Genomic DNA, 27,977 nt, shown 5'->3' on the forward strand with positions numbered 1-27,977 from the left:
TAATAGGTAAAGCATGATACTATTTGTTTATTTTTCTTTTTTTAGGATGATTGTGAAATGCATTCCGTGTGTGCAAATGCGTAGGGATTCCGAAGTAAACAAAACGAATAATATGTTTACACGTGGGAAAGGTAGACAGCATTGATGAAACAATTTTGTACTCTCTTGGGGTATCAAACTGCGGATATACTGAACTCGTGTATCAATGCCAACGATTCTCGTTGGTCCAATGACATCGCGTGATTTTATTTACATGCTGAACTCTTCCAAATGCGTCGGAAGCTGTTTTTATATAAGTACAATCCAACGCAGCAAACTTAGTTTAGAAACGGTTTAGCAGTGAACAGCTACGTTCACGCGTTCAATCCGAAGCGACGACGAACAGTGTAAATACTGAATTGATATTATCGGTTCCTTTCGATAACAATCAGTTAACATTTATAAAGATTATAGAAATCAATTGAAAACAAAGAACGTTTTAAAATACATCGTATCGATTGTGGATAATAATTATTAGCGTGAAAAGTTGTAACTTTCTTTTTTTATAGTTCGTTCCTAAAAGAAACGAAAGATATGACACGGCCTTCCATGTATCATCGGAAATTCCTTCTTTTATCAAGGTAAATTCGATGTGTCAGGATTACAGTTAAATTCTGTTTTCTCTGTATAAATGCATGCATCATATATTCATACATACGTATGTGCATACGTATTTGGTGTACACTTATACGCTGGATGATGTACCACGTCCGTATACTTACGTGTGAGCCTGCGCACCTGCGTAAGGGGAGAAAATTAGGCTTATGTCTAAATTAATAATAGTTACACAGTCATACTTACTAACTAAACGTTGTGCTTCGCGAAAAGTCGCTGTTAAATTAAGAATTCGGTAGAACATTCTGCGATTTTCCACGGGTCAGCTGATTTTGACAGCTGATCTGGATAAGAATGGCTCCCAGTACGTACAAATTTATTCATTAATAACAAAAGCTTCGATACTTAACTCCTGTGTGTACGAATAGCTTTATAGCGAAAATAATATAATAAATTTTACAAGTTTCGCGGAATAATTATTCTTATCATTGCGGCATGATCACGTACTTTCGTGAAATGGTGGTGTAATATTTTTGTTTTAATGACAGTACTTCTGAGAATCCAGTATATATTATTCTCGTAGGTTAACTTATGTGTTATAATTCTCATAGTTTGTAAACATAACAAACCAGTTCAATGAAAAGTTCATGTTTTAGCGTAAGTAATACGCGATATTATGACGAAGATATACGAACGTAGTATTGATAATTTACAGACAATTGACGAATAGTGCAGCAAGTAGAAACGGTGGTGGAAACTTTGACAGAAATAAATTATTGGATCATGTAAATGTCCTATGGAAAACGAAAATGTCAATGCAAAATTATTCCAAACTCTTGGCACAACTCAAGGACTACTTGCATAAATCTGGTTACGATAAAAATATACAAATCATTCTATCCAAGGATTGGATAGATTTTCTACAGAAAGCAACCTACGCACGAATTAATACTTTAAGGAAATTATCACCAAGCAATCATGCAAAGGATTCAAGTCCTGAGAAGGAGACAATTGCGGGAAAGCAGAACATTGATAAAATAGAAGACGAGAAAGTTATATTAAAAGTCATAGAAGAAGAACAGATAATGGTACCTAAGGACCTTAAAGAAAAACAAATATACCAGGTACTTTAATAGAGTTCAAGAAATACTTAAAAAATGATTAGATAGACTTTTTACTAATTCTTTATAATTTTAGCCACAAACTGAAGAAAAGACAACAGGTGATAAAAAAGTGGAAGTTAAAGAACAGACATATGATCTTTCACAAATTATTGATGTCTTGGTTTTCAAATTAACTAATAAAAGCAAAGCAGCTACTTTGGTTATGCCACCAAAGTGGAAAATAAATATCCATAAAAATATACCAAAGCACAGCATTACCTCTAGGACACGTCATGTCTTACACAGTATCGTAACTGCTGAATCAAATGCATCAAGGTGGAGGAGAATTGAAGATTTGTTAATTCACATTGATCAGTATCCAGAAGCTAGGCATTATGCAATCAAAGAAGGAGCAATTAGAGTGTTACTTAATACGCAACGAAAAATTAAAGATGAACAAATAAAAGGTGTGTAAATTATTTATTATCAAGAATTTGGCTCCTTGGAGTGATCATTATAATAATTCTGAGATGTGAATATTGCAGCATCTATTAGAGAAGCCCTAGCAGTATTAGGCTACACAGATCCATTGCCTGGTCGAGGTATTAGAATCCTTTCTATCGATGGAGGCGGTATGCGTGGAATATTAGTTATAGAAATGTTAAAAAAATTGGAAGAACTAACAGGGAAGAAGACATATGAAATGTTCGATTACATATGTGGTGTGAGTACAGGAGCTATTCTTGCCGCCGCGTTAGGTACGTATACGACGTAAATTCCCTTCGATTGATCACTAAATGTGTTTTTAACAAACGTTTGCTTGGTTTTCGATTGCTTTAAAATATTAAAATGCATAAGTGATGCATTTTGTCTTTGAAAAGGATTTCATAATTATTAATTCTATTTCTATGTACAGTCCTTTCAAAGGATTCTATTGAAGGTAAGTTGTTGTACACTTTTTGTTATAACTTTTGCAATTATATTTGTGGCTCAAATGTACAACATAGTGTAATAAGAAGAAATTTGCATAGAATACAATTTTTCAGGTGTACATAAACGTAAATCATTGAATGAAATATCAGAATTGTACAAGGAACTGAGTATTAAAGTGTTCACTCAAAACGCTATAAAGGGCACGGGTAACATCTTGTGGAGTCACTCGTATTATGATACAGCGCTTTGGGAAAAACTATTGCAAGAACACTTAGGTGATAAGATTCTCATAAAAACTATTCGCGATCCAAAAACACCAAAGGTAAGATTCGTGTTTCATTTACATAGAGAGTAACAAAAATATTTCTTATTCTTTTCTCAATTAAAGGTCCAGAACTTTATTTTGAACAAAAATCCCTTCTTTCAGTTTGCGGCCATATCTGCTGTAGTAAATCATGCAGGAGTAATGGCATATGTGTTTCGAAATTATACTTTGCCCCATCGGGTAGAGAGTCAGTATCTAGGATCCCATAAGCACAAATTATGGGAAGCCATAAGAGCATCTGCAGCTGCACCATGTTATTTCGAAGAATTCAAATACGGCACATTCCTTCATCAGGATGGAGGTAACGTTTAATTCGTTTGTGTAGTTACAAACTTTTTTACTTAAATAAACTAAAAAATGTTGAAAGCTTATTCGTATCATTTTCACAGGTATACTCGTAAATAATCCATGTGCAGTTGCACTACACGAAGCCAAGCATTTATGGCCGAACAATCCGATTCAATGTGTAATTTCATTTGGAACTGGAAGGACACCATACAAAATTCAGGAACCTGACAGTGAACCTTTGGAAGTCTCTACTTCAAGTTGGACAGAAAAATTTACTAAAATTGTGGAGAGTGCGACAGATACGGAAGGTAACATTTATTGTTGATATATTAACGATGTACTTGTATTTTTAACAATGATATTAATAATTATTTTATTATATAGCCGTTCACACAATGTTGAACGATCTTCTTCCCGAAGAAGTTTATTTCCGTTTTAATCCATACTTGACGGAAATGTTGTCGATGGTAGAGAATCGACCAGAGAAGATCGACCAACTAGAACAAGATGCGAGAATGTACATACGTAGGAATGAAGAGAAATTTCAAAGAGCTGCTGAAGTTTTATTACAGAAGAAACGAATCCAACAGAGGATCGCAGACTGGATTAGACTGCGAAAACTAATGTCAACTCTATGAATTGCTTGTGGATCATTTTATGAGTTACCGTGCATTCCATAACTTATACAAATACATCAACAATTATGTAAGCATTAAGTACAAATTACTATTTAATGTAGTAGTAATAGTGTTATTAAATAGTATCTGTGTACGACATAGTAACATATACTATTTAAAATTATACATGTAACATGTTTCGATATTGATATTTTATTTAAAATCTATGCCTGATATATTGTTATACTTTGTACAGTAAAAAATAACAAGATTCATATATAATTGAACGTTTGTAAAACAGTTTTTGTTAACTAAAATTTTCTAAAACAGCAGCGAAAGAAACATGTTTGGCATGAATGTAATGAGTCTGGCTGATGTCTTGGTAATCGACTTTTCAAGGAAATAGCGTAATAAGTCGATTAAAACCTTTTAAGCGATACGAACGTACGATTACGTCATGTTTCTGGAAATGTGTAAAGAAACTCACTGCTTAAATGGTTAAATATGGATGTACATGTGTGTGTACAGATACATACATAATGTACAAATTAAATGTACTCTCTTAGTATTAATGTGTAGAGAAAGAATCTTTTATCGTACAACAAAGTATTATTAGTTAATAAAATCTTACAATATTTATATTACTGTGATTGTTACTATATTGGAGAGATTTACTGTTTTCTCTTTCTTTTTAAATTTTGCTAAATATATGATAAAACTGATATTTTTATTCTGTGGTTAAAATTTTGTGTTACCACAAAAGTCAGAGTGCAATGTTTTAGTGTATGCGCACATGCGTATACAAACACGACCAAAGTAGCTTAATATAACTTGATCAATTAAATACCTCAATCATCAATGTATATAATTTTAAGTTTAAATCTTATACTACAGTATTTACTCGTTATAAGCTTGTTGTTATCTCTATTGATTCTTTGAATTATTATGCCATTTACGACAGAAGCGACTGTACGACGTCTTATAAGCTTGATGCTTGTAACGAGTCGTGAGACTATAACGAATAAAAACTGTAACCTTGATTTTCTACTTAAGTAATACAAATGTATTAGTACAAAGAGAACTTTAAATAAAAGGAACACTTATTTATTTGTGTAACCTGTTATCATAATAATTACTTATACTCACTCAAAACAATATTATTAATTTATATCGTTGAAGTTATATGGTTATGTCTTGAACCTTAATATTCAGGGATTGAAAGATTACTTTTATTAATTAATTATTAAAAGATTATTAAAACATAATTTTAAAAAAACCTGATATGATAGTTATTCAATATTCAATAAAGAAACACATTTGGCGCCACTGTCTAGAGAATTTTCCTCTTTCTTCGCACTTCCGTTTCCGAGCTCTTGCGGATAGTCTTTGTAAGTATAAATTATTATTTTGTGTATCCATATAATCTGTGAATATTTAATATAATATTGACGATAAATTACTTTTGAAAGTTAAGCAAATGTAATTTACAACCGTCCTTTATATTTATTTTCTAAAAATCCTTTCAGAGATATGATTGTACCTAAACAGACACCTAACCTCTAATTTTGTTTATAACAGAGTATGGTATAATTGACTGAAATAATTTCTGTTTCAGATTCTGTGATACGTGAAAATGGCAAAGTCTAAGAATCACACAAATCACAATCAGAGTAAGTACAAAAATTATTTACAATATATTTTTGTGAAGTATAAAATTTATATCGATGTAGCGAAAGTATATTTTGTGAAAACATTTTATTTGTTTACAGCTAATTTTTGTGTTACACTTAAATATATTATTACATTAAATTAATTGATTTTCACGTGGGACATATAATTATATGTTATTTCAATTTACAGACCGCAAGGCTCACAGAAATGGTATTAAGAAACCTAAGCGCTATAGGCATGAATCCACACTTGGTGTAAGTTTTTAAGTATTTTTATGAATGTAAATAGATGTTCTTTAGCTGCCTTGCATTAGTTTTAAATCATTTACATATTTAACTTACATCCATGCAAACAAATTGTTCAAAGTAAAAAATGCATGAGTCTGTTTTGTAAATGTGACACCATTCTTTTCATTTCATTTGTTTTCCAGATGGACTCGAAGTTCTTGAGGAATCAACGTTTTGCAAAGAAGCACAATTTGAAACCAGAATTGCAACTGAAACGGGCGCAAAAACGTAAAGCTCTTCGTGAGGCTAAAAATAAATAAAATTCTTATAGAGAAATGACTTTATTATAATAAAAACTAAAAACAATATTTTATTGTGTCCACTTTGTTGTGTTATATAATCCCGTTCTTGTTTATTATACTTGTATAGTGATGTCTAAATTTCTTTGTTATTTAAATAATGGAGATTCAGGTCAAGTAACTCCTAAAAATTTAGAGGATCATTGTTGCAAGACTTTCACACCTTTATAATTAAACAAGGTGTTGCTTATGAAAAAGCAAGAAATGGTTTTTCATATATTAATGTTGAAATCGAAAAAGTAGCGATTTTATTTTTTGATAAAAACATTCCTATTTCATGAGCTTTAAATATGTACATATTCATGTCTGATATAACGTAACGAGTGTATAAAATAACTGCAATCTGTAATACTTGAACAATATTCAAATGATTATATCGCAAAGTCAATATGGCGACTGAACATAGTGCAGGTGAAGAGTGCGCGATAAATTTTAAACATTCATCAAAACCGCGATCAATTTTATTATTCAGCGGTAAAAGAAAATCCGGCAAGGACTTTGTTACTAACATTTTACATGAAAGGTAATAAGTTTCTAACTATATAAAGATAATAATATTAATGATCGAGATCTAATCTAATACGATTGGTAATATATTTCTGTTAGGCTCGGCTCTGACAGGAGCGTCATCGTGAAGTTATCAGGACCCATCAAATCTCATTGGGCTAAATCATTGGGACTTGATATTGATGAATTGTTAGGGGATGGACAATATAAAGAAAATTATCGCCTTGAAATGGCCAAATGGGGGGAAAGTGTAAGAAAGAACGATTACGGTTATTTTTGTCGCGCAGCGATAGATATGTATAATGGTAAACAATTAAATTTCATACAAAGTACCTTCAAAAGATCACAATCAATGATATACATCATTTCCTTTCAGCATACGGTAAACCGATATGGATAATAAGCGACACACGAAGAAAAACGGATGTACAGTGGTTTTCTGAAAACTTTGGTGACGTATGTAAAACAATTCGAATTGTGTCGGATGATTCGATTAGACAGAAACGAGGTTGGACTTTTGTTCCGGGTAAGTATGAAACTGCGACAGAAATAAAATTCTTAATTTACGAATTTCACTGAATTTGCACATATAAATTATAGGTATTGATGATTCTGAAACTGAATGTGATTTGGATGATATAGATACGTGGGATTTAAAAGTGACTAATAATGATGAGAACATAGAACATATATTACAACAGATATTGGAATTAATTAATTAAGATAAGATAAATTGCAATGTATGTGTGAATTGAAAATAATCATTTCTATGCATACTTGTACATGTGCCACTGTTAATTTTGGTATATCTTGTAATAAATGATAGATAGAAGTGAAATAAAAGATATTCAAAAGTGTATCGATTTTTTAATCAGTATAAACATACATACATGCTAGTAAGTAAATGGCATAAAAAATTATACGATAATTAAACAAATTAAACAATTGAAATCGTGTCAAATATTGTACACGATTGTATGCACGTTTGAAATTTTCGTTACGACCTTCCGTGTTACGATTCAAAAGAGCGCGAACTACTATATTAATCAATACTGACTTAGCAAAAATTCTTCCTCGTTATGTGTACAAATAAAAAAATAGTATTATTTTAGAAACACTACTTTTACAATAAAATTTTATTTTTATACAAGTTTTAAAACATTGCAATATTTTAAAAATATATCTAATTTTTTATCTATCTGTCTTTTTGTAATCTTATCAACTACATGTATATGTACATATTGCAATTTGATACTTTTATACAATTTAAGTAGTTATATACAAACTATATTATATTACTTATTACGCTTTATTAATATATTATAAAGTTCATTCCTATGCTCGCCTAAAATTTCATAAAATTGATCAAAAAATAATTTAGCAGATTCTTCTATGTATGTCCTTCTTCTACGAACGGCTTCTAATTTATCCTCCGCTTCTTCTAATTCTATTGCTAATTTTTGTTTATCTGGCATCCGATCGTGAATCTCTTTAATATCATTCTGCAAAGTCCTTATTTGTTCTTTTAATCTTGCCTCCTCATTTTTGGCGCCGGTCTTGATTTTATTTATACGACTTTTCTTTTCTTGAATTTTATTAGCAATATCGCTACTTTCATCTTCTAAAATCTTCATTCGTTCCTGAAAATGTTCTAATTCGTTAGATTTTAATTCTACTAAACGTTCTTTTTCGATCAGTTGTTTCTTCATTGCATCCTTAAGCTCATTCATTAAATCTGCTTTCGCGTTCAGTATCTCCATAATTTGAGGATCTAATAGACATGTATCTGGCATTTTTAATTCCTCTAAATTTACACCCATGTCATCATTAAGGTGCATTATTATTTCTTTATTATACGCTAGGATTTGTTTATTTAAATTATTATGTACAGATGATAACTTCATGTCCATATTGTACAATTCTTTTCGTATCTCTTGTAAATGTTCATCAAATTGAATAATGTAATTTTCAATTTCTGTACATTTCCCTACTATTTTATCTCGTTCTATTGTAGACATTGGCTGTTCTTTAATAACTGAAAGTATCTCATTCTGTTGTTCATTTTGCAAACGGATTTGTTCACACAGTACATTAGATTCAATGTTTATTTTATCTGTTTCAAGATTAATTGTTTTTATAGACTCCTCTTTTGTACTTAAATCACTTAGCTGCATTTTTTCTTTATTTTGCAAAGATGATAATACTTCTTGTAAAACTTTTACTTCTTCATCAATTTTATTTCCATTTTCTTCAGCTGCCTGCAGCTTAGCCGTTTCTTCTTCTATCTCAAAAAGTACATTCTTTAAATCCTCTTCATTCACTCCTTGTTGAGCTTCAATTTCTTGTAAATATTTTTCAACCATTGCTGCTTCTTCCTCAAGTTTTTCCTCATTCCAGGCATTGTAAAAGTCAAGCATTGAGAAAAAGGCATTCTTATTGCTTTTGGATTCCTTATCATCACCCACAAAGGGTAAATTACTTAAACTATATTTTTGAAGAGCTATTTCTCTTACTTTACAGATTTCTACCAACCAACAAATCCAGCCCAGAACATTAGGCCAAGACAATGTAGCATTAGCAGTCTTTAACCATGATTTTGTAATAACACCAGGATAATGAAGCTTTTTTGCAATTTTTGGCAATTCCTCTACATAATTTGATACTGTAAGAACTTGTTTAATATCTAGCATTTTTACTAAATGAGCAGAAACTTCTACAAACATCTTTAAAGTAATTGGTTTCAAACTACCATTGCTATTAAGCATAAAAGAAAGTTGATTCATAGCAAAGTAATTATCTATTGTAGTCAACATGTGGGCTTGAAACACTTTATCTGTGAGAGGTCTTGTATCTTTCCTGGAACTTTTTATGCCAAGGCTACTAGCACGATCGGCTGATAAAGATCTACGCCCTGTTGGAAGGGCCGCATGAACCCTATTAGAACTTCCAACGGTAAGGAGAACAGAATGTTTGCTAGCATTTGTACTTGGTGTTCTAGGAGTTGTTGGTCCATGTCGAAGGGGAGTTCTACCTAAAAGAATGACAATAGTCACAAATATTTTCGAAGTTAATTAATTCATGCTGTATATTCAGAATGACAATGTTACCTGTTGCCTTTAGAGTTGTTCCTCTGCTTGCTCTATCATTCGAAGAAACTGGAAGACGTGATCTAGGTATGTGAGAACTGTCTGCCGTAGAAACTGAATGCTTTGATTTTAGCGTTTGTGTTTTCCTCGAGTCAAGTCGTGTTAAACTTCTATCTTCTCTCTCGAACATAGATATTCTCACAGGATTTGTGGATGACCTACGTCCCACAGAACTACTTCGCATTTTTTATGAAAATACAGTACACTTTTTCAATTCAATAACTGCAAATTCTATTACGACAATTAAAACGTTTTTCAAAGTCCCTCACATTTTGAATTTCGTCGTTATGCATAGAAATGCAAGATATAAGATGGATAACACAATGTATATTAATGAATTTATGTCCTACTTCAAGTCGGTATAAAACATGTGCTGACTTTTTAAATCTAATAAAATTTATCTTACAAAATAATTAACAGAGCAATTAAAAGCAGCGGAAGAACAATTTTTTGGGGTGTATTTTATTAAAATTGGTGAATGTGAGCTGACTTCACACAGGAAGATTGAAGTTGGTTAGAGTGAAATTCTCTGTACAGTTGGCTACTTTGAAGAAACGAATATTGTGTATTACTAACTTCAGTTCAATCTCTGCTAATAAGTCTTTAGTTGTGAAAACGTGGTGGTGCTTATCAAGATGCAAGTTCCGCCGATTTTTATGGAATTACCCTTAGAAGACCAGGTATGACATACCAGTATTATATTAGACAATATAGTGCTCCTAATAATGCTTATAATATCTTATAATATGTGATAAATGTAATTATTATTGCAAACGTCTGTAAGGTATAGGTTATATTTCTTCCCTAATAAATTTGCTGTATTTTCTAGGCACAGGAACTAAGGGTATATTTTAAGAGCTTGGGTGCTGAAATTAGTGAAGAAAAATCTCCAAAAGGTATAGAGGATGATTTGCACAAGATTATTGGTGTATGTGAAGCTTGTTTCAAAGAAGGAAATGAAAGTGAAATAGAAACTGTTTTAAATGACATTGTGTCTATTATGATAGTAGTAAGTACTCTGTGCTTGAATAACCAAAGCTTGACGTGTAATCAGCAGATTTCCTTAAAATATTTCATTGTAGATACCAACTGAAAGAGCAGAAAATTTAATATTAGCATTCTGTGAGAAACTAATAAAAGCCCCTGGTTACAAACTTGGTTTAGTGTGCTTAAAAGCGTAAGTAAATAGAAATGGAAGTATATTAATAATATTTGAAAGTGTATACATAATTTAAAATTATTTTAGATTATGGTTGTTGTTTCAATCCCTCTCTGATGATTCTCCAATAAGATATCATGTTTATTATCACATAGTTCAAATTGCTCGTAATGTAGATCAAGTGAAAGCAGTATATGGTGGAATACAGCAGCTAAAACAACAATTTGCATCGTTCCCACCATCAAATGAACAAATGCAAAAGTTACTTCGATTGCTTCATGAAGTATTGCTAAGCTGTAAACAAGGGTAACTAAAAGTCTTATTTCAAAGAATTTTAAAATGGAATGGTGTATTAAATACAGGTGAAAATTATGCAGAGAACAGGCTGCTGCAGTAATGGTAGAACTCCTAGGCACTTATACAGCAGAAAATGCCTCTGATGCTAGGGAAGATGCACAACGTTGCATTTTAGCTGCATTAGCAGATCCAAACACATTCCTACTTGACCCATTACTGGCATTGAAACCTGTAAAATTCTTAGAAGGAGAACTCATTCACGATTTACTTCTTGTATTCGTGAAAGACAAATTACCTGAGTATTTACATTTTTATCAACATCATAAGGAATTTGTGGAGCACCAACTTGGTATGTAAACATATGACTAGAATCTTGAAACAGTGTTATTATAAACATATTAATATTAATTAAAATATATACTTTATATGATCTTTTTAGGATTAAATCACGAACAGAACATGAAAAAGATGAGGTTACTAACATTTATGCAACTTGCAGAAACAAATCCAGAAATGTCATTTAGCACAATACAGGAAGAATTGCAAATTAATGAAAATGAAGTTGAAAGTTTTATTATTGATGGTAAGCTAGTTTAAAGTTGCATATAATTGATACTAATACTGTAGAATAAATAACACTTATTCACCCTACATAGATAAGATTGATCTCTAAATTTAATTATAAAAATGGAGACAATGTATGCAGGGTATATTAAAGAATTATTACTGGCTTGGTAGAACTTCATTTTTACTAAGTTATCGAGATATTCGACATTCATAGTATAAATTAGATTTACTTAATATTTTTGGTACTATAAATATATAAGAGAAATAAATATTTCAGTACTGAAAACGAAACTCGTCAGAGCACGTATGGATCAAGCTGGTCGTAAAGTTCTTATTTCAAGCACTATGCATAGAACATTTGGCCGACCACAATGGATGCAATTACGTGATTTACTTGCAGCTTGGAAAGCAAATTTATCTGCTGTGCAGGAGGGTATGAAATCCGTAGCTACTGCACAAATGGAACTTGCAGCCAAAAACAAAGCCATTATCAATCATTGATAACATTCAAGTTATGTATATAAAACTCATGACTTGCATATATGAAGATTTTACCTGAATAAATAAAATGTGTCGTGATTACAGTATTATGTTTCTGATTAAATCATACGGTTAAAAACGATTGCGATAAAAAATATCTACTAAATTTGTAACTATTACACAATATTTAACGATTATATAATATATTTTTTTATTTTTAATTCAAAATATGCAAGAAATGTCAATACTATTCAGGAACAACATTATCCTTCAAAATAGATTTTTTATCTGATGATTTACAACTTTTGTAATCAATTTTAAGACTATTAAATTTTTTAGGTATCTTTTGATATACACTAAATATTTTTTTGTAACGATGTAAAATAATAAAATATAGAAACTCGGTAGATTTTACAGTGTAAACAATCACAAAATAAAAATAATGGTGATAATCTGATTATGCATCTTTTTATTTCTTTTTTTATCATATAGCAACATTTTATTATTATCAATCAATTTTATATGTGACATAAAGCTTTATCATAGGAGCATTTCTTATATCTTATAATTTGACCAAATAGAACGTTCATATACAATTTTATAACTGCATTACACGATTAGAAAAGCCACATATCTTTTGTACTAGTTCGCCTTATTGTTTGTTTCTAATCTGTAACTTGTTGCTTATCACATGATGCATTTAAGTAGTACAAAAATTACAAATCTTAAGAAACTAACGATACAAATCTATAAAAAAGTAACACAGCGGTGGTTTGAAGCAAATTCATAATGTAAAAGAAAAGTAAAAATATTTATTATAATATTTATCGATACTTGTACAAAAATCTATGTAAAACTTTTTACCTAGGTGTTCTACATATATTTTTGTACAGCGACGCATATACTTGTATACTGTTTCAAGTTCAATTTATATACGTTTACAGAATATGTGTATCAAGAAAATTGTTTTTTGTAAACATACATATATTTCATTCATGATTGAACTAAGACTTGTCAAATAATAAAAAATTTAATACAAAATACCAATAAATGTACTAAGTCGTATAAGAAACATGAAAAAACATTGAACTTATTGCATGAACATTCTTAGATTTGACATTCGAGACCAATGAAAAATAATAATTGATAAGATCATTGAAAACTATTCATTTTGACTTAATAAAAATATATACTATGTAAACATTTGATTATACCAAAGCACACTTTGTTGTACATAATAATAATTAGAAAGTATAACAATATTCATGCGAGAAATGTGCAATTCTTGAATATGATAAAGAATTAACTGGTAAAAGAAACAAACATGAAAAATTAATGTAACACAGTGAAACATTGTATAACATGTAGGCAGTCTATGACTGTAATTCGTTTCGAGAGTTACCGATATAACTTATAATAAGTGTTTCTACATCTAAAGATAATAGTACGTTGTAAAAATAATAACTATTGTAGTAAAATTATCTTTCAATAGCTTAGTTACTAATTGATACATAAGAAACTTTCTTTGTTGTCCCTTGATTTGTTTTTAGTACGATTTTTTTTTCAGATATGGCATCATAAATCTCACGTTGCTCTAACTTTTTGTATTCTAAATATTTCATTAAATTAAACAGTACATGATTAATTATAACTGTATAGCACACCTATAATATAGCCTCAAGACAAGTATAAAAATCTTTTTGTATTATAAAATAACAAGTTAACAAAGCCATGATTCTAACTGATTTTCGACTTTCAAATGTATTCAAAATATGTAAGATATTAATAATTATATAGAGTTTTATATTTATTCTGTCTTTGCATACATCAATCTCGTAGCATTTACTGAAAGATAAATTACGAATAATAGGTACTGTACGTGTATATTGTTTTCTTAACACAAACTTATTCTGTTTCTTTGAAATTGTTGCAAAGTCAGATTTGAGTAGAGAAACGAGGACGTGGCAGATCTCCAAATACTGTATCACCATGAACGCTCTTAGCTAGAGCTTTAATTGAAGCTCGAATGTTATGTGGATCGTGTGGATCTCTTGACAACTGAAATAATATTTCAATCATACTAATAAGAAATGTTCTTGTATAACAATACGCAATATTTGAAAATATGAAACAATATTTTAGATTGTAAAATAAGAAATGTACCTGATCATCATCTTCATCTTGAATTGTTTTACGTACGTATGAAGGGAAGGATGGGACACTAACTGGTAATGACTTAGCTAATGTAGGATGACCTCCTCTCTGTCCTCTTGGCATGTGAATACCTTCATCTTGACCAGAATCTAAACATAATATCAGTAACATTACAGGTTTATTACACTCCAATTAATATTCTAAAGTTGGTAGTTTTGAAAAATGTAAAATAAAAATGAGAAATCTTGTGAGCAGTCTGTCAAGTATTAATACATATAAAGCAAAGTGTAAACTAACCGTCTGTATCAGATCCATCTTCTGAAGATTGAATTGTATCAGTTGTAACAGTATCTTCTTCCATTCCTTCCAGAGGAAATAAAGTTTCTGAGTCAAAACTACTTGTTTCTTTAGTATATATGTATAAACGGTCTTTTTTATCTATGTTACCATTCTGTAAAACATTGATCAAGCGTTTGTGTTACATTAAAAAAATTAAAATATATGATTTTACAGTGATATACTTACAATAAGAAGATTAGGAGAATATTTAGCACCTGATTCACGCTTAACATTAGGACCAATAACAATTTTCGCTTCATTTGATATTACTTGAGATACTGTATTTACTGCATTAGTTGTAGAGGTAGTTAAAGTGGTTGTAAAACTGTCTGGGGTAGTAGGAGGAGTCTCTATATTATTTGTTAATCTATTTGTTTCTTGTCCACTGCATATTAACCTGAAAAATATATAGAAGATATACATTTAAAAATATAATCCAACATTAATACACTATGTATGCTAATTTATGAATAAAACCTTGTTAATAATCTATGTTCATTATGAACTCTTTCACGAAATTGCTCCAGTATTCGATGCTGCTCTGCTGTGAAAGCACGAATTTTATCTTCTATTTCTGCAGACCGCCGTTGAACAGCTTCTTCAAGCTGCTGTTGGAGACCACCCAAAGCCACTTGTATATTGTTGGGTAACTGCGACACTGGACAGATAAGATGAAATATGTAATGAGGATATATTTCCCAAAGATTGAAATAAGTCTATAATTTTTATTTGGATTATACTTGATTAATCATTAAATTAAATTGTTAATAGATGTACCAGAAAATTTGGTAGGTTGTTGAAGGTAATCGAGGTCATCCAAAGTATTATGAGCAATTATTATTCTAAATACTGGGCTATAGTCTGGACTGGATTTTAACTTGTTTATTTCTTCAGGGAAAGTCTACAATAAAAAGGCATGACATGACAAGAATAAAGTGTAAGGTTTAAATTAATAACATAAATGTACAACTAACATTATAAATAAAATAAAAGTTTGCAGAGAAAGGTTTGTACTCACAACAATGTCACTATTAATAAGAACTAAAGCAGCACCAAAATCTCTGTGTACAGCATGTGTGTACATCGAGCAATTGTAACAACGGTGAATAGCCCATACTCCTACATTTCTTATCTCTACCAAACCCGGTTGTTCCTTAGTAATACCTTCCAATTCAGGTACTGTTGCAAGATTCTGTTCAAGATATACAAAAGCTAGTTCTAGTAAACAGTTTCACATCTTTGCAACACCACACCATAGTCTCCAAAAGAAAATCACCACATCAATCACACAAAAAAGCTCCACAAACGACTTATTCATCGTTCACACTCAAAGTAAATAAACAAATCGTAATCGAAACATTTCACGAAAACAAAAAAAAAAACATCTCACCTGACGGAAGAAACCATCGGTCCGTTCTTGTGGTGACACTTCGATATTATCAATGTTGACCTTTTGCAGTTCAGTGCCCCTCGATTTTATGGACACGTTCAAACATTTGCACACAATATGCATCTTACACAATCAGCGCGGAACGTTCTTGAAAAGAGACTCAATGGAGCGCACTGTTTCACGACGCCGGGACTCGTACACTGTGTATGCACAGCTCGCTCAAATCCCTTCAAATCTCGCTTAAATCCTTTGAAATCTATCTTTGCGAGGGTCTAGTCCCTTCGACACTTTCAATTTTTAAAATTCGAACAGATCGAAGCTCTCGTGAATGATCGCACAGTGCAAGACAATAGAAGGTGCGAAACGGCGGTTCGAGAAGTAAGGTTGTCGCAACACTGTGCGTTCCGCGCTACTGTTGAATTTCAAATCGTGTATCGGAGAGTGCGTTCGACCGAAGGCACCGCGATCGGTGGGATATTCGCTACAAAAGAAAACGACAGACGCTTCGTCCGCGGCTGTGCTGGTATTTTCGATTCAGCTGCGTTCTGATCCGGTCTGTGGTTTAATTCGTACACCGTTGACAGGCACGCACACTCGAGACGAAGTATATAAATGAATTACCGATTTACCGAAGAGGCTCGGTGGCTAGTGTGTATTTGCGTTCGAGAGTACGTTTTCACCTTATACGGAGGCAGTTTTCGGTTTTAATATGCGGCTATCTCGCTTGTACCGTCCTGTATGGATCCACGGGTTAAATAACGAATTCCTACATTTCTTGGCTACAGAATGCGTATTTACAAGTATCTCTGAAAATCTTCGGAAGCTTCTACTAAAAATAAACACTGATTTATAGATGCGTGCAAATGCGTACGTGATCACCCCAGACAAAAACATACTTGCCTAGTCAATTGACCGACTTTACCATATGACATCGGTTCCGTTAGTGTGCGGCACATGAATAGACACGCACGTGCGCACACTCAGGATGACAAGGTTATTTAAAATTGGAAACGCAATACATTATTATCGTTTTATCTATTTCATAATTTTTTCTTTATTTTATGGCTTCCAATGATGCGTGAAAACCGATAATTCACTCGTTCAATAAATTTGTAAGTTGTTGATAAGATGTCTCTTGACTTGAAACTGGTCAAGCAATTTTACTTGTACATACATTTGATTGCAAAGTGGTTTAGAATGTATGCTCGAACTGTTTTCTTTCTTTAATTCTAATTTTTTAACGTAAAAATATGGTGAAAAGTAATGCTAATTTGCGTTCGTTAAAGTTATGGGCTAGGATATAACGGGTTGTATAAAAATATATTTCTATTTATGAAAAGAACAGTTTTACATTGTTTTTTAAACAACATATATGTATTATGAAGATAGCACCGGTATGCATATCCTTTCACATAGATGCATATATAATCATTTATATAATACTGTTTGAACATATTATACGATATAGATTAATAACAAGATTATATAGACATTATTTAGTATAAAATCTTAATCTGTACACAACAGAATATAAAACAATATCATAATGTAACTATTGGAATGTTTGTATGGTGATATAACAGATCATAAAGATATGATTATCTGTTTAGGTATTACTTTGATAAAATGTAACAAACAATAAAAACAAAACAATGATAGGTTTAAATTTCATACATTCATATCAGGGAATGCTTCTTTCCGCTTGAAATATTCATTAAACCGTGTTGCAGCATACCTACAAAGTAGCGTACTAAATGTTACATGATACTGATACATCGCTTCATAAAATTTTTATCTTGATGTGATAAATAGTATTAAGCACATTTATGGGTTTGTATGTACTTACTCTAAAAAATCAAAGTCGATGTTTGAATGTTCGCTTTGTATAAGCCCCCAACAACCCCAAAAAAAGTGTGCTAAAAGTACGAATTTATTCACTTGCGTATACAGCAAATTAATTTCATTTTCAGGTACATAGTTTACATTATTGTATTCCTGAAGATATATGTTTAACCACGTTTTCTGCAGTTCTTCTTCAGGATACAAAGCATAATCAGGATTGTCAATACCTAAAATAATTTTTGTATAGTTGTAGTAACTTAATAAATTATACTCTTCAAGCATAATTTGACATACTTCAAAAACAGATAAAGACTGAGTACTCAAAAATATATCTAGATTACCAGCAAATTCTGCAAAGTGATTGGCTATATCAAAAGCCTGATAATTATACGCTGTGTACTCAAAATCAATAAAGGTTACAATATTTTCCTTTTGATTATAAAGTACGTTTCCTAGCAGTAAATCATTATGAGCAAAAACAATGTCGCTATTTAAGTCGGTCAGTGTCCTTTTCAAATTCTGATAATTTTGTTTTAACACAGTAAATGGTTTTATAAGTTTTTCAAATCTGAAAGTGTGAAAAATGGATATGGAAATAATATGAATTAAAAATTTTTATTCTTTATAGTAAGATATTACCTTGTTTGTTTGGTTTCATTAGAGAATTCCTTTGGCATTATCTCCATAAATTGTTCTACTTTGTCCCAAATAAATGCTTCTTTGGGAATGTCAATGTGACTAGGTTTAAGCTTATGCATTTGAGCCATTTTTTTAGCAATTAAAGTATATACATCAGGATTTCTTACAGATTCTGTTGTAAGTGTAGTACCTTGAATAAATTCATATGCTAAACCATTATTAAATGTGGCATAAAGTGAGTGTGTGAAACCTGCTCTGTTCAATATCTGTTAACAATATGAATGTTCTGCCCATTACACTTATTTGTTTAGCAATATTATGTATACTTTGTACATAATACTGTACATCTGTATTATGTATACTTACTCGAATATTTCTTGTTTCATCTTTACGATTAATGAGCAAATCTGTCTTGTTTCCATATACTCTGACCAAAACCATCTCATTATAATGCCCAGGATACCATACTCCCACAAGCTTATTTGTGATCCCATCTGTAAATGTCTGAAAATAAAATAGATCATAACTATACTTTTCTATTGAATCTAGTTATTAAGTGATGTTACAGAATAAATGAAACTTCAAGCAATTTAAACTCTTGAAACACATATTTGTTATCAATAGATAACGTCACATACCAGATAAGCCGTACATTGACTTCAAATTTTTCTTGACTATTAGTTTAGTACTATAATCTTCACTTCAATAACTTTGTTTTTGCACCATATTAAAAAACAAAATACGAAGTAAATACAATTATAAAAAATGTTATTGCCCGTAACATTTACTTATTTGACTATATATTGTATTTTAGCTAAAAAAATGTATAATCATGTTTTTTTCACAATATAACGATTTTAAAGCATGAATACACGTATATATATAAAAACTTGATAATGTTATGAGTCTTAAAATTATTTACCTTGAAGCGTAATTTATCCAAAGGCCACGTAGGCCTAAGTTTCTTAATTATCTCTTTGGCACCATTAATAATTTCATTTTCATCTATTGTCAGGTCAAAATGTGGTTCCTTGCATAGTTGATCCATGATTGAACGTTACCTATAAATAAAAACTTTTCATTATGATAAATATGTGAAATTACATAGATATGTTAGTTTCCAAGTTTAAAATGTTTATGTAAGAAATGTTTAAAAACATCGAAAGTATTTAGAGAATTATAAACAAAAAATTAAATGGTATATTTAAGTTAATGATACACATAATTGAAAATTGAATTTAAATAAGATTTATGAGGTATGAGTGACATACAACTATGAACTGCTCTGTGCAGTAGTTCCACTTTAACTGGAAGAGTCATACATATTTCTACATAGTATATACTGACTGATAATGATTGAGCAAGAGAAGGCTAGGGTAATAGGTATGAAGACCTTGAATTCATTAATGATTCCATCCCCATCCAATTTCCAACCCCAGCGGAAGTCATTCTGATTTAATATATTAAACGACTTCGTGTTCCACGTATCTATATTCAGAAATAACAAATGGAAAGATACACCATACATTGTTGTGTTTGTTTATTGATAACAAAATTACGATTACAGGATTTTGTATGCTCGTGTAAATTCAAAAAAATTCGATCGTGACAAAAACAATATCGCAAATTTTAGATGAATTCTAATAATTCCCGTCTAAATGTATAAATAATAGATAATGGAATAATTAATGGTTTGTTTATTAAAGATGATTTATCAGAAACAAAGGAACTCTACTTTTGTATTCGATATTTCATGTTCCACGCGACTGCAGTGCTTATGTTACTTTGCACACAATTATTCACATGTTATTTCTATGTAAACAATTGTTGTATTTCAAAAGAACGTAACAATTAACACAATTTACATGTGTGTTTACGCTTACATTATAGAGTAGAATGAGTAAATTGAAATAACGCACCATTGATTTTTATCCTTTTTGAGTAGTAACTAGGGACTGTTGTTATGAAAATGTTGTAAGACTGAAAAGATTGATGCTATTTGAATCTATTGGTGAAAATATTAACAAATTCTGAAGCTAATATAAGTAAAATACAAGATATGTAGAACTTTGCAATATAATGACATTCATTTACTAAATTATATCAATATATACATATTTACATGCATTTGTAATATTTTACAGTCATCTTTGCAATTTGTTGAGCAGTTTGAAATCTCTAACAGATAGAAATATTAAACTTCATAAATGTCCCTATTATAGTACTTGATCCCAGTTTTACACACTTTTGTATCATATTATACTTTAATTTCATATTATTTATGGTTCATTTGATGTTTATATATATGATATATGTTCATTACAAAACATTCTTAATTGTTCTCATATATTTTGTGTCACATGTAGAAAATTTGTAGCCAATTACAATTGCTAACTTCACGTCAAACAGTATGTATTTATAACTAACATTTGGCGCCTGGAATGTGGCACACGAGAAAAATACTGATTGCTCTGAGAAAATAATATAGTTTATTAAAATAGTATGTTATTATACATAATTAAAATACTCCAATAAACTGTTAAAAGTCAGTTGTGTAATATGTTCTTCTGTATTTGTGTTAATACTATTTATTTCGAATTCAATTTTGGTTGTTTGTTTCGTAAATACAATTAAAGGCATCATTATACTACATAAAAACACGTTGTTGCAATAAAATGTATATTTCTCCAAAAACTATAATTTGTTATCATCGATGCTGTGTTTCGTATACCCATATGTAATCGCGTAATACAAAACAAACGTTTACAATTTTTCGTTCACTACGTATTTATGTATTTTCAAAACCAGAAAATATTTAAATGAGTGTTAAAGTTTTAAAAAAAATGTCAAAGAAAAGCTCAAGTTTAAGTGATATACAACCCACGTTTAAACATTTTCTCGAAAAAATGAAAAATAAAAAGAATATGCAATCCAGGTATGAAAAATATATTCACAATGTAGTTTATTAATATCATTGTTACATTATTTTAATACATACACTAACATTATTACATGTGAAATGAAAGAATATATTATTTTTGCAGCACTCCTAAATCATCTAGCACAAATTTAAATGAAAACCAGAATGCTCAAAGCACCTGTGAATCTCATAGTAATAACAAACAATTAGAAACAAATTGTAGAACATCCATCATATCTCTTGTAATCAAATTTTCTATGATTAATACAAAATATTATAAATTTCAATATTTTATCGTGTGATAAATGGGTTTCAGGATAGTTCAGAAGATTCATTATTGTCTGATGCTAATAAGGCTTCTAATAAGATAAATGATTGTAATTTAAAGGAAGAACATAGGGAAGATTATATAGAAGAAGTGTTATCCGATGATGAATTTGAACAAAAATTGTCTAGATTCAGGAAACCAAGACAACAGTTCATTCGGTCATCGGATAGTGAAGATGATGTAGGAGTAAAGCCACTTTTGAGTTTAAACAGAAAAAAAAGAATTCCCACTGATAGTAAACAAAATTCAGTATCAAATCAATTATCTTCATCTATGAACAGTGAGCAAGAATCCCTTGAAAACATTTCTAGAACAGAAATTGAAGAAACCAAGTCAGTAGACAGTGATGGTCCAAAAACACCAAAAAAGTATTTGAAGACAAGAAAGAAAGACGACATTGTGATATCAGATTCTGATAGTAACAGTCCAAGTTTTAAAAAGAGTCCTAGGGGAACTCCTAAAAAGGAATGGGTAGGACCAGATTTTAAATTAAATTTAAAACCTTTGGGCTTAGGTAAGCAATTAGAGTCTTGGATAGAATCTGCGAAAGTGAAACCTATAATGTCTTCAGTACCCGTGAGTGTTCTTTTGAAACATTTGTTATTATTGTACTAAATATAAAAAATATTTAAATAATCATACTGTTTCCAGATTACGAAAGATAAATTAGAAGATAGATATAAACAGTTAAAAGATTTTCAAATAGAAATTCTTGAAAAATTTTATACTGCCATAGATCGAATTCCACTACCTGTTCTAGAAAAGTTTCCAAATTTTAATGCCCGTACATTTCAAGATTTAAAAATATTATATCAACACGCTAAAGCAAAAACACGTTTAGTTGAAACAAAGTTAATGCACGTAAAAATTAACGAAGATCAGAAACTTACAGATGAAAATTCGTGGGAAGTTACAAATACTTGTTCAAATACTGCTAACTTACCTAGAACAACAGTAGGAACATTAAATCAAGAATTAGTTGTAAGCATTTCGGATGGCGACAGTTTTAACACATCTACTTTTAATACTAATGATGTAGAACCACATTATAGTAATGCAATAAAATCAGGAAGTACAGTATCACCACCAGTAAAAGAATTCTACCAGTCCTTACAAAAAAACAATGAAATACAAATAAAAGAACAGAAAAATGATACAACTTTTCATTGTTCACCCATTGAAACTAAATTAAATGATTCTACAAGTCAGGGCAAAAAAAGTACCTTTCAATTGAAAAGACCTATTAAAGCAACTGTGGGTTCACAAATTTCAAAGCAGATAGGAGAAATATGGGAAAAAGAAGAAAAGTCTAAAACTACCAATATTAAAATGACAGATTCTAGTCTTGACTTATATGCACCTTCCAATAGTTCCTATAAACCAGGAGGAGTTGAAATCAATAAAAATTTGTATTCTGTACAAGACAAGAAAGAAGATATGCCATTGAATGATAGATTAAAACAAGAAAAAGTTCAAAATAGTCAAAATAATAGGATGGATACATATGGTAAACTATCATAAACTCACAATTATATTTAAAGACTTATTATAAACATTGTGAATTATACAATTGGTTTATTATAGATAATAGTTCATATTCTGAAGACATAGTCGACTGTTTAACTCAAGAACTCGAGCTGTTTCCTGCATTAAGTAAAGATTGTAATATAACATCAAATTGGAATTCATCTGGTAAAATTATTCTAATCGTAATTATAAGCTACTGTACTGTATTTCATTTTTATTCAGGCATCAATAATTAACTTATTTCAATTTGTAGGATTTGAAACAATGACCACACAAACCACTAATAGTAATCAAGGCGAGAAAGAACAGAACAAATCAACTAAATCTAACACTGAAATTGGTATTTTTACTGGAAATTACAAAAATGACGGTATTAGCGGTGAATTTGATAGTTTAACGTATCCACATTCACGAGAGATGTTGAAGGTAAAACATTCCTGTTTTCTTCGATCTTAGAAGTTTTCTACTTTTAGTATATTAACAAGTGTGAAGATGTGTGTTAATAGAATGGTCTTTTTATAAAATATTTGTGAAATCTTTAGGTTTTCAGGCAAAAGTTCGGACTGTACTCATTTAGACCGAATCAGTTGCAAGCTATTAACGCTGCACTATTGGGATTCGATTGTTTCGTTTTAATGCCAACTGGAGGAGGAAAATCATTATGTTATCAACTGCCAGCACTTTTGTTAAATGGAGTTACTGTTGTAATTTCGCCATTAAAAAGTCTAATTCTTGATCAAGTACAAAAACTTACCTCTCTTGATGTAAGTTTTTCTAAATGCCATATTTATATATTATCATATAATTATAAACTAATAACAATTCTTGCGTAGATTCCAGCTGCACATATGTCTGGAGCAGTAACAGATAGTCAGGCAGAAGGAATATACAGAGAACTTTCAAAACGAGACCCAGCTCTGAAATTATTGTACGTAACGCCAGAAAAAATATCCGCGTCACAAAAATTTTGTAGTCTTTTGACTACATTGTACGAGAGAGGATTATTGGCAAGATTTGTTATTGATGAAGCACATTGTGTAAGCCAATGGGGTCATGATTTTCGACCTGATTACAAAAAATTAAAGTGCCTCAGAGAAAATTATCCTAAAGTACCAACAATAGCTTTGACAGCAACGGCCACTCCAAGAGTTAGAACCGACATATTACATCAATTAGGCCTTACTAAACCAAAATGGTATACAATTATATAAATATTGATTTGATTGTTCATGGTAAAAACATCTTTGTTTTTTATTTTTAAGGTTTATGTCAAGCTTCAACAGACCTAATTTAAGGTACAGTATAATTGGAAAAAAGGGAAAAAATTGTTCAGATGAGGTAATAGCAATGATAAAAACGAAATATCAAAATGCGTGTGGTATCGTGTACTGTTTATCTCGTAAAGATTGCGATGATTATGCCACGCAAATGAAGAAGAATGGCATCAGAGCACTAAGTTATCATGCTGGACTTACAGATAATAATAGAAGTGATACTCAAGGTCGATGGATCTCAGAGGAAGTATGAAAAGTTTGTAAATAATTATGACATTTGTTTATATATGCAGAATTATATAGTGTAACAAATTTTAGATTAAAGTTGTTTGTGCAACAATAGCATTTGGAATGGGTATTGACAAACCGAATGTGCGTTTTGTCATACATGCAGCTCTTCCGAAGTCGATTGAAGGTTACTATCAAGAAAGTGGACGCGCAGGTCGTGATGGTGAAAATGCAGATTGCATATTATTCTACAATTACGCTGATATGCATAGAATCCGAAAAATGATTGAGATGGACAATTCGAATCCTGCTGTGATAAAAACTCATATGGATAACTTATTTAAAATGGTATCTTTCTGTGAAAATCGAACGGATTGTCGTAGAGCGCTGCAACTTAATTATTTTGGAGAAGTGTTTGATCGAAAACAGTGTATGGCTAATAAAGCAACATCATGTGATAATTGTAGATGTAAAGTGAGTAATATTTAAAATGTCTATTTTATGATCGTCAATATTTTTTTCGATACAAATATCCTATAAAATTCTGTACATTTTTTAGGATGATTTTATCATGCTAGATGCAACAAGCCAAGCAAAACAAATTATGAAAGGTGTACGTGACATCAATCAAATGAGAAACTGTAATCTCACATTGGTATTTCTTACAGATATATTTAAAGGAAGCGATCTTAAAAAGATTAGAGAATCAGGTATAAGATACAAATTATAGTTTTACACGCATATTTTTCTTGTCTGATATAGCATACACTTAACTACATATTTTATAGGTCTTAATAAGCATGCTTTGTACGGTGCTGGAAGATCATGGAACAGAGGCGATATAGAACGATTACTACATCACATGGTACTTAAAGACTATTTGCAAGAAACTATGTACATTAATAATGAAATTGCTTGTGCATATATAAAGATTGGTCCAAATGCCAGTGAACTTATGACAAATAAAGATGTAAAGGTAAAAACAACATTGCTACTGCATGAACGATTAATTTTTCTTAAATATAATACAAATATGACATCTACAATTATCTCAACAACAGGTTCAAATTCCTATGAGATCGTCTAATAGTACCACTGCTGCAGTAGCAACAGTATCTACGGTTACCAAGAAAATTGATAAGGTTCTTGCGGAGTTACAAGAACGTTGTTATAAGGAACTGATGGAAATAATAAAAGGAATTGCTGGGGCACTTGACATTTCGGCATCTTCGGTCATGAATATGATAGCAATCAGGGCAATGAGCCAAAAACTTCCAGATAGTGAGGAAGCGATGTTACAAATACCACATGTTACCAAAGCAAATTTTGAAAAATATGGAAAGGCATTACTGGATATCACACAAAAATATGCTGCAGAAAAATACGGTAGATAGATTATTCAATTTTAATAGATTAAATATATTGATTATGATCCTTGAATGTTTAATCAATTGATTAATTATAGTATTACTAAATGAAGAGCAAGAAAATAATGACGACGATGATGACAATGATGACGATGATAACGGTACATGGAACTCCAATTCTTCTACGTATTTTAATACACAGAAATTTGGTGGCAGAAAACGTAAAAGCAAAGGCAATTACCGAAATACTACTAAAAAATTTAAACGGGCAGCATCAGGGTAAGGCACATATACATATATGTACCTGTATGCATATTTTACATAACAAATATATCGCCTTGTTTTCATGTTGTTTATATCAACAGTACACGAAAAGGAAAAGGTGCAGCAAAGACAAAATCTGCAACTTCAAAATCTACAACTACAAAGGGCCCAGGACTTGTCAGTTTTTCACAAAAGAAAGAATTTGCATCAAACCCACATAGGTATATGCAATTTGGTTGATGCTATCTGTGTACTATACTTGTGATCGTAGATTGACTGACATAAAACTTGTAATTATTTTATGTAACTCAGGATACAGTGTATCCGTGTTTGTAAAAAATTGGCGATTTTGCCATTTTATAACTCAAAATAATGCAGTATTATGTATCATTTTTGTAAGAAATGTTTGCAGCAGACTTGTATATATATGAAATTTTGTAATAAAAAGATATATTTTTGATTAACAAAAATGTGTATTTTCTTTTACAAATACACATTATAGATTGTTTATAAAGTTATTTAATTCATATTTACAATAAATACAATGTACCTATATACATATTCTAGAAAAATATATTTTTTAAACAAATAAATAATACACTACTATAACTACAGAATACTGATCTATAATTCAGGCTGCATTATTCTCGCTTGACGATCCTCGTTTTTTATATGTTTCTTCAGTAGATCCATAACTTCATTATCAAATTCAGGTGGAGTAGGTTTAGCTCCCGTAGCCCAGTAAAATATATCCCAATCATTGGATGGTAAATTTATGAGATGATCGTACAATTGTAATTGTTTATCATCGAAGTTAGATAAATACTTTTTGGCAAATGTACTTAGAAGAAGACCATTCTCTAACATACCACGTTTACGAGACTGATAGACTAATCTGTAACATAATAACATTAAAATATTTTGAAATTATTATTTTGTTGTAAGAGCTTTCTTTATTAATACCTAGCTCGTTTAATATCTGTACCCTCTTTATCACGTTCAACGTATAGCGGTATGCTGGGTTCACGACTGTCTGGGTGAATTATGTCTTCAATATTATCTTTACATTTTGGATAACATAAAGAGATACTTCGTACCAAAGGGGTCGGCTTAACCTTACATGACATGGTGCAATATTATTTACATGATTCAATAACATTATAATTGTAGCTGATTATGTTATATTTTATTCCTTACCGTAGATACTAGAGATTTCATGAGAGCACTCATTTTCCTCAATTTTCCTTGCTTTATTCTTTACGTTTGAGAAATGAAGATTAACACGCTCGTGGTTAACTGTGGTTAACTGAATAGAACTGCAGCCTGCAGCCCTGCAGCTTCGGAGTGCAGGGTGTGGCGGGGTGTAGGTGTAGGAATAGGAACCAGCTAATATTAATAAATATAATTATCAGTATTAGCTATAGTATTAATA

General features: G+C 30.8%; 9 protein-coding genes across 17 annotated transcripts; 5 read left to right on the forward strand and 4 right to left on the reverse strand.

Moving 5' to 3' along the window:
- The first annotated feature begins 324 nt into the window (after positions 1 to 324).
- On the forward strand, positions 325 to 4,976 carry LOC143177631 (calcium-independent phospholipase A2-gamma). 5 transcript variants are annotated; one of them, XR_013001611.1, is made up of 10 exons: positions 325 to 620; positions 1,310 to 1,718; positions 1,792 to 2,164; positions 2,243 to 2,455; positions 2,614 to 2,637; positions 2,744 to 2,952; positions 3,058 to 3,256; positions 3,345 to 3,551; positions 3,628 to 3,948; positions 4,191 to 4,976. XR_013001611.1 is itself a non-coding variant. In XM_076375694.1 (9 exons), the coding sequence occupies exons 1-9, from the start codon at positions 574 to 576 to the stop codon at positions 3,879 to 3,881; spliced, it is 1,935 nt and encodes a 644-aa protein (XP_076231809.1). In that variant the 5' UTR covers positions 325 to 573; the 3' UTR covers positions 3,882 to 4,976. The 5 variants fall into 5 exon arrangements, 3 of the variants coding, with proteins under 3 accessions (XP_076231809.1, XP_076231810.1, XP_076231811.1); XR_013001612.1 differs by having other exon boundaries at positions 4,194 to 4,976; XM_076375694.1 differs by having other exon boundaries at positions 3,628 to 4,976.
- A 175-nt stretch (positions 4,977 to 5,151) lies between these two features.
- Positions 5,152 to 6,126, forward strand: Rpl29 (ribosomal protein L29). The gene is made up of 4 exons (XM_076375701.1): positions 5,152 to 5,248; positions 5,476 to 5,530; positions 5,721 to 5,785; positions 5,962 to 6,126. The coding sequence occupies exons 2-4, from the start codon at positions 5,494 to 5,496 to the stop codon at positions 6,076 to 6,078; spliced, it is 219 nt and encodes a 72-aa protein (XP_076231816.1). The 5' UTR covers positions 5,152 to 5,248; positions 5,476 to 5,493; the 3' UTR covers positions 6,079 to 6,126.
- A 126-nt stretch (positions 6,127 to 6,252) lies between these two features.
- Positions 6,253 to 7,481, forward strand: Pmvk (Phosphomevalonate kinase). Its single transcript, XM_076375700.1, has 4 exons — positions 6,253 to 6,640; positions 6,724 to 6,929; positions 7,001 to 7,150; positions 7,225 to 7,481. The coding sequence occupies exons 1-4, from the start codon at positions 6,507 to 6,509 to the stop codon at positions 7,344 to 7,346; spliced, it is 612 nt and encodes a 203-aa protein (XP_076231815.1). The 5' UTR covers positions 6,253 to 6,506; the 3' UTR covers positions 7,347 to 7,481.
- Positions 7,482 to 7,522: 41 nt separating this feature from the next.
- On the reverse strand, positions 7,523 to 9,954 carry LOC143177630 (kinetochore protein NDC80 homolog). The gene is made up of 2 exons (XM_076375693.1): positions 9,732 to 9,954; positions 7,523 to 9,655 (listed from the first exon to the last, which is right to left on the reverse strand). The coding sequence occupies exons 1-2, from the start codon at positions 9,952 to 9,954 to the stop codon at positions 7,920 to 7,922; spliced, it is 1,959 nt and encodes a 652-aa protein (XP_076231808.1). The 3' UTR covers positions 7,523 to 7,919.
- Positions 9,955 to 10,377: 423 nt separating this feature from the next.
- Eif3m (eukaryotic translation initiation factor 3 subunit M) lies at positions 10,378 to 12,378 on the forward strand. Its single transcript, XM_076393189.1, has 7 exons — positions 10,378 to 10,450; positions 10,600 to 10,779; positions 10,853 to 10,947; positions 11,017 to 11,235; positions 11,307 to 11,575; positions 11,666 to 11,809; positions 12,071 to 12,378. Exons 1-7 carry the CDS (start codon positions 10,406 to 10,408, stop codon positions 12,292 to 12,294), a joined length of 1,176 nt encoding a protein of 391 aa, XP_076249304.1. The 5' UTR covers positions 10,378 to 10,405; the 3' UTR covers positions 12,295 to 12,378.
- A 347-nt stretch (positions 12,379 to 12,725) lies between these two features.
- Pras40 (Proline-rich Akt substrate 40 kDa) lies at positions 12,726 to 17,042 on the reverse strand. The gene is made up of 8 exons (XM_076393188.1): positions 16,157 to 17,042; positions 15,785 to 15,958; positions 15,544 to 15,667; positions 15,244 to 15,424; positions 14,953 to 15,163; positions 14,725 to 14,878; positions 14,437 to 14,576; positions 12,726 to 14,331 (listed from the first exon to the last, which is right to left on the reverse strand). Exons 1-8 carry the CDS (start codon positions 16,277 to 16,279, stop codon positions 14,209 to 14,211), a joined length of 1,230 nt encoding a protein of 409 aa, XP_076249303.1. The 5' UTR covers positions 16,280 to 17,042; the 3' UTR covers positions 12,726 to 14,208.
- Positions 17,043 to 17,211: 169 nt separating this feature from the next.
- Eas (ethanolamine kinase 1) lies at positions 17,212 to 20,528 on the reverse strand. 4 transcript variants are annotated; one of them, XM_076393191.1, is made up of 7 exons: positions 20,373 to 20,528; positions 19,560 to 19,698; positions 19,004 to 19,141; positions 18,638 to 18,903; positions 18,340 to 18,566; positions 18,003 to 18,225; positions 17,213 to 17,891 (listed from the first exon to the last, which is right to left on the reverse strand). In XM_076393191.1, the coding sequence occupies exons 2-7, from the start codon at positions 19,683 to 19,685 to the stop codon at positions 17,825 to 17,827; spliced, it is 1,047 nt and encodes a 348-aa protein (XP_076249306.1). In that variant the 5' UTR covers positions 19,686 to 19,698; positions 20,373 to 20,528; the 3' UTR covers positions 17,213 to 17,824. The 4 variants fall into 4 exon arrangements, with proteins under 4 accessions (XP_076249308.1, XP_076249306.1, XP_076249305.1 ...); XM_076393190.1 differs by lacking the exon at positions 20,373 to 20,528 and adding an exon at positions 19,909 to 20,041; XM_076393193.1 differs by lacking the exons at positions 19,560 to 19,698; positions 20,373 to 20,528 and adding an exon at positions 19,276 to 19,430 and having other exon boundaries at positions 17,212 to 17,891.
- Positions 20,529 to 21,386: 858 nt separating this feature from the next.
- Positions 21,387 to 27,007, forward strand: Blm (Bloom syndrome helicase). 2 transcript variants are annotated; one of them, XM_076393173.1, is made up of 15 exons: positions 21,387 to 21,572; positions 21,682 to 21,799; positions 21,874 to 22,461; positions 22,537 to 23,392; positions 23,470 to 23,577; positions 23,666 to 23,838; positions 23,955 to 24,176; positions 24,246 to 24,607; positions 24,675 to 24,933; positions 25,005 to 25,388; positions 25,474 to 25,624; positions 25,703 to 25,890; positions 25,976 to 26,300; positions 26,380 to 26,560; positions 26,647 to 27,007. In XM_076393173.1, the coding sequence occupies exons 1-15, from the start codon at positions 21,457 to 21,459 to the stop codon at positions 26,783 to 26,785; spliced, it is 4,170 nt and encodes a 1,389-aa protein (XP_076249288.1). In that variant the 5' UTR covers positions 21,387 to 21,456; the 3' UTR covers positions 26,786 to 27,007. The 2 variants fall into 2 exon arrangements, with proteins under 2 accessions (XP_076249288.1, XP_076249290.1); XM_076393175.1 differs by having other exon boundaries at positions 21,913 to 22,461.
- A 41-nt stretch (positions 27,008 to 27,048) lies between these two features.
- Positions 27,049 to 27,901, reverse strand: LOC143188753 (succinate dehydrogenase assembly factor 2, mitochondrial). The gene is made up of 3 exons (XM_076393180.1): positions 27,743 to 27,901; positions 27,509 to 27,660; positions 27,049 to 27,440 (listed from the first exon to the last, which is right to left on the reverse strand). The coding sequence occupies exons 1-3, from the start codon at positions 27,773 to 27,775 to the stop codon at positions 27,170 to 27,172; spliced, it is 456 nt and encodes a 151-aa protein (XP_076249295.1). The 5' UTR covers positions 27,776 to 27,901; the 3' UTR covers positions 27,049 to 27,169.
- Positions 27,902 to 27,977: the final 76 nt, after the last annotated feature.

The sequence above is a fragment of the Calliopsis andreniformis genome, chromosome 3, assembly GCF_051401765.1.
Source record: "Calliopsis andreniformis isolate RMS-2024a chromosome 3, iyCalAndr_principal, whole genome shotgun sequence".
Lineage (NCBI taxonomy): Eukaryota > Metazoa > Arthropoda > Insecta > Hymenoptera > Andrenidae > Calliopsis > Calliopsis andreniformis.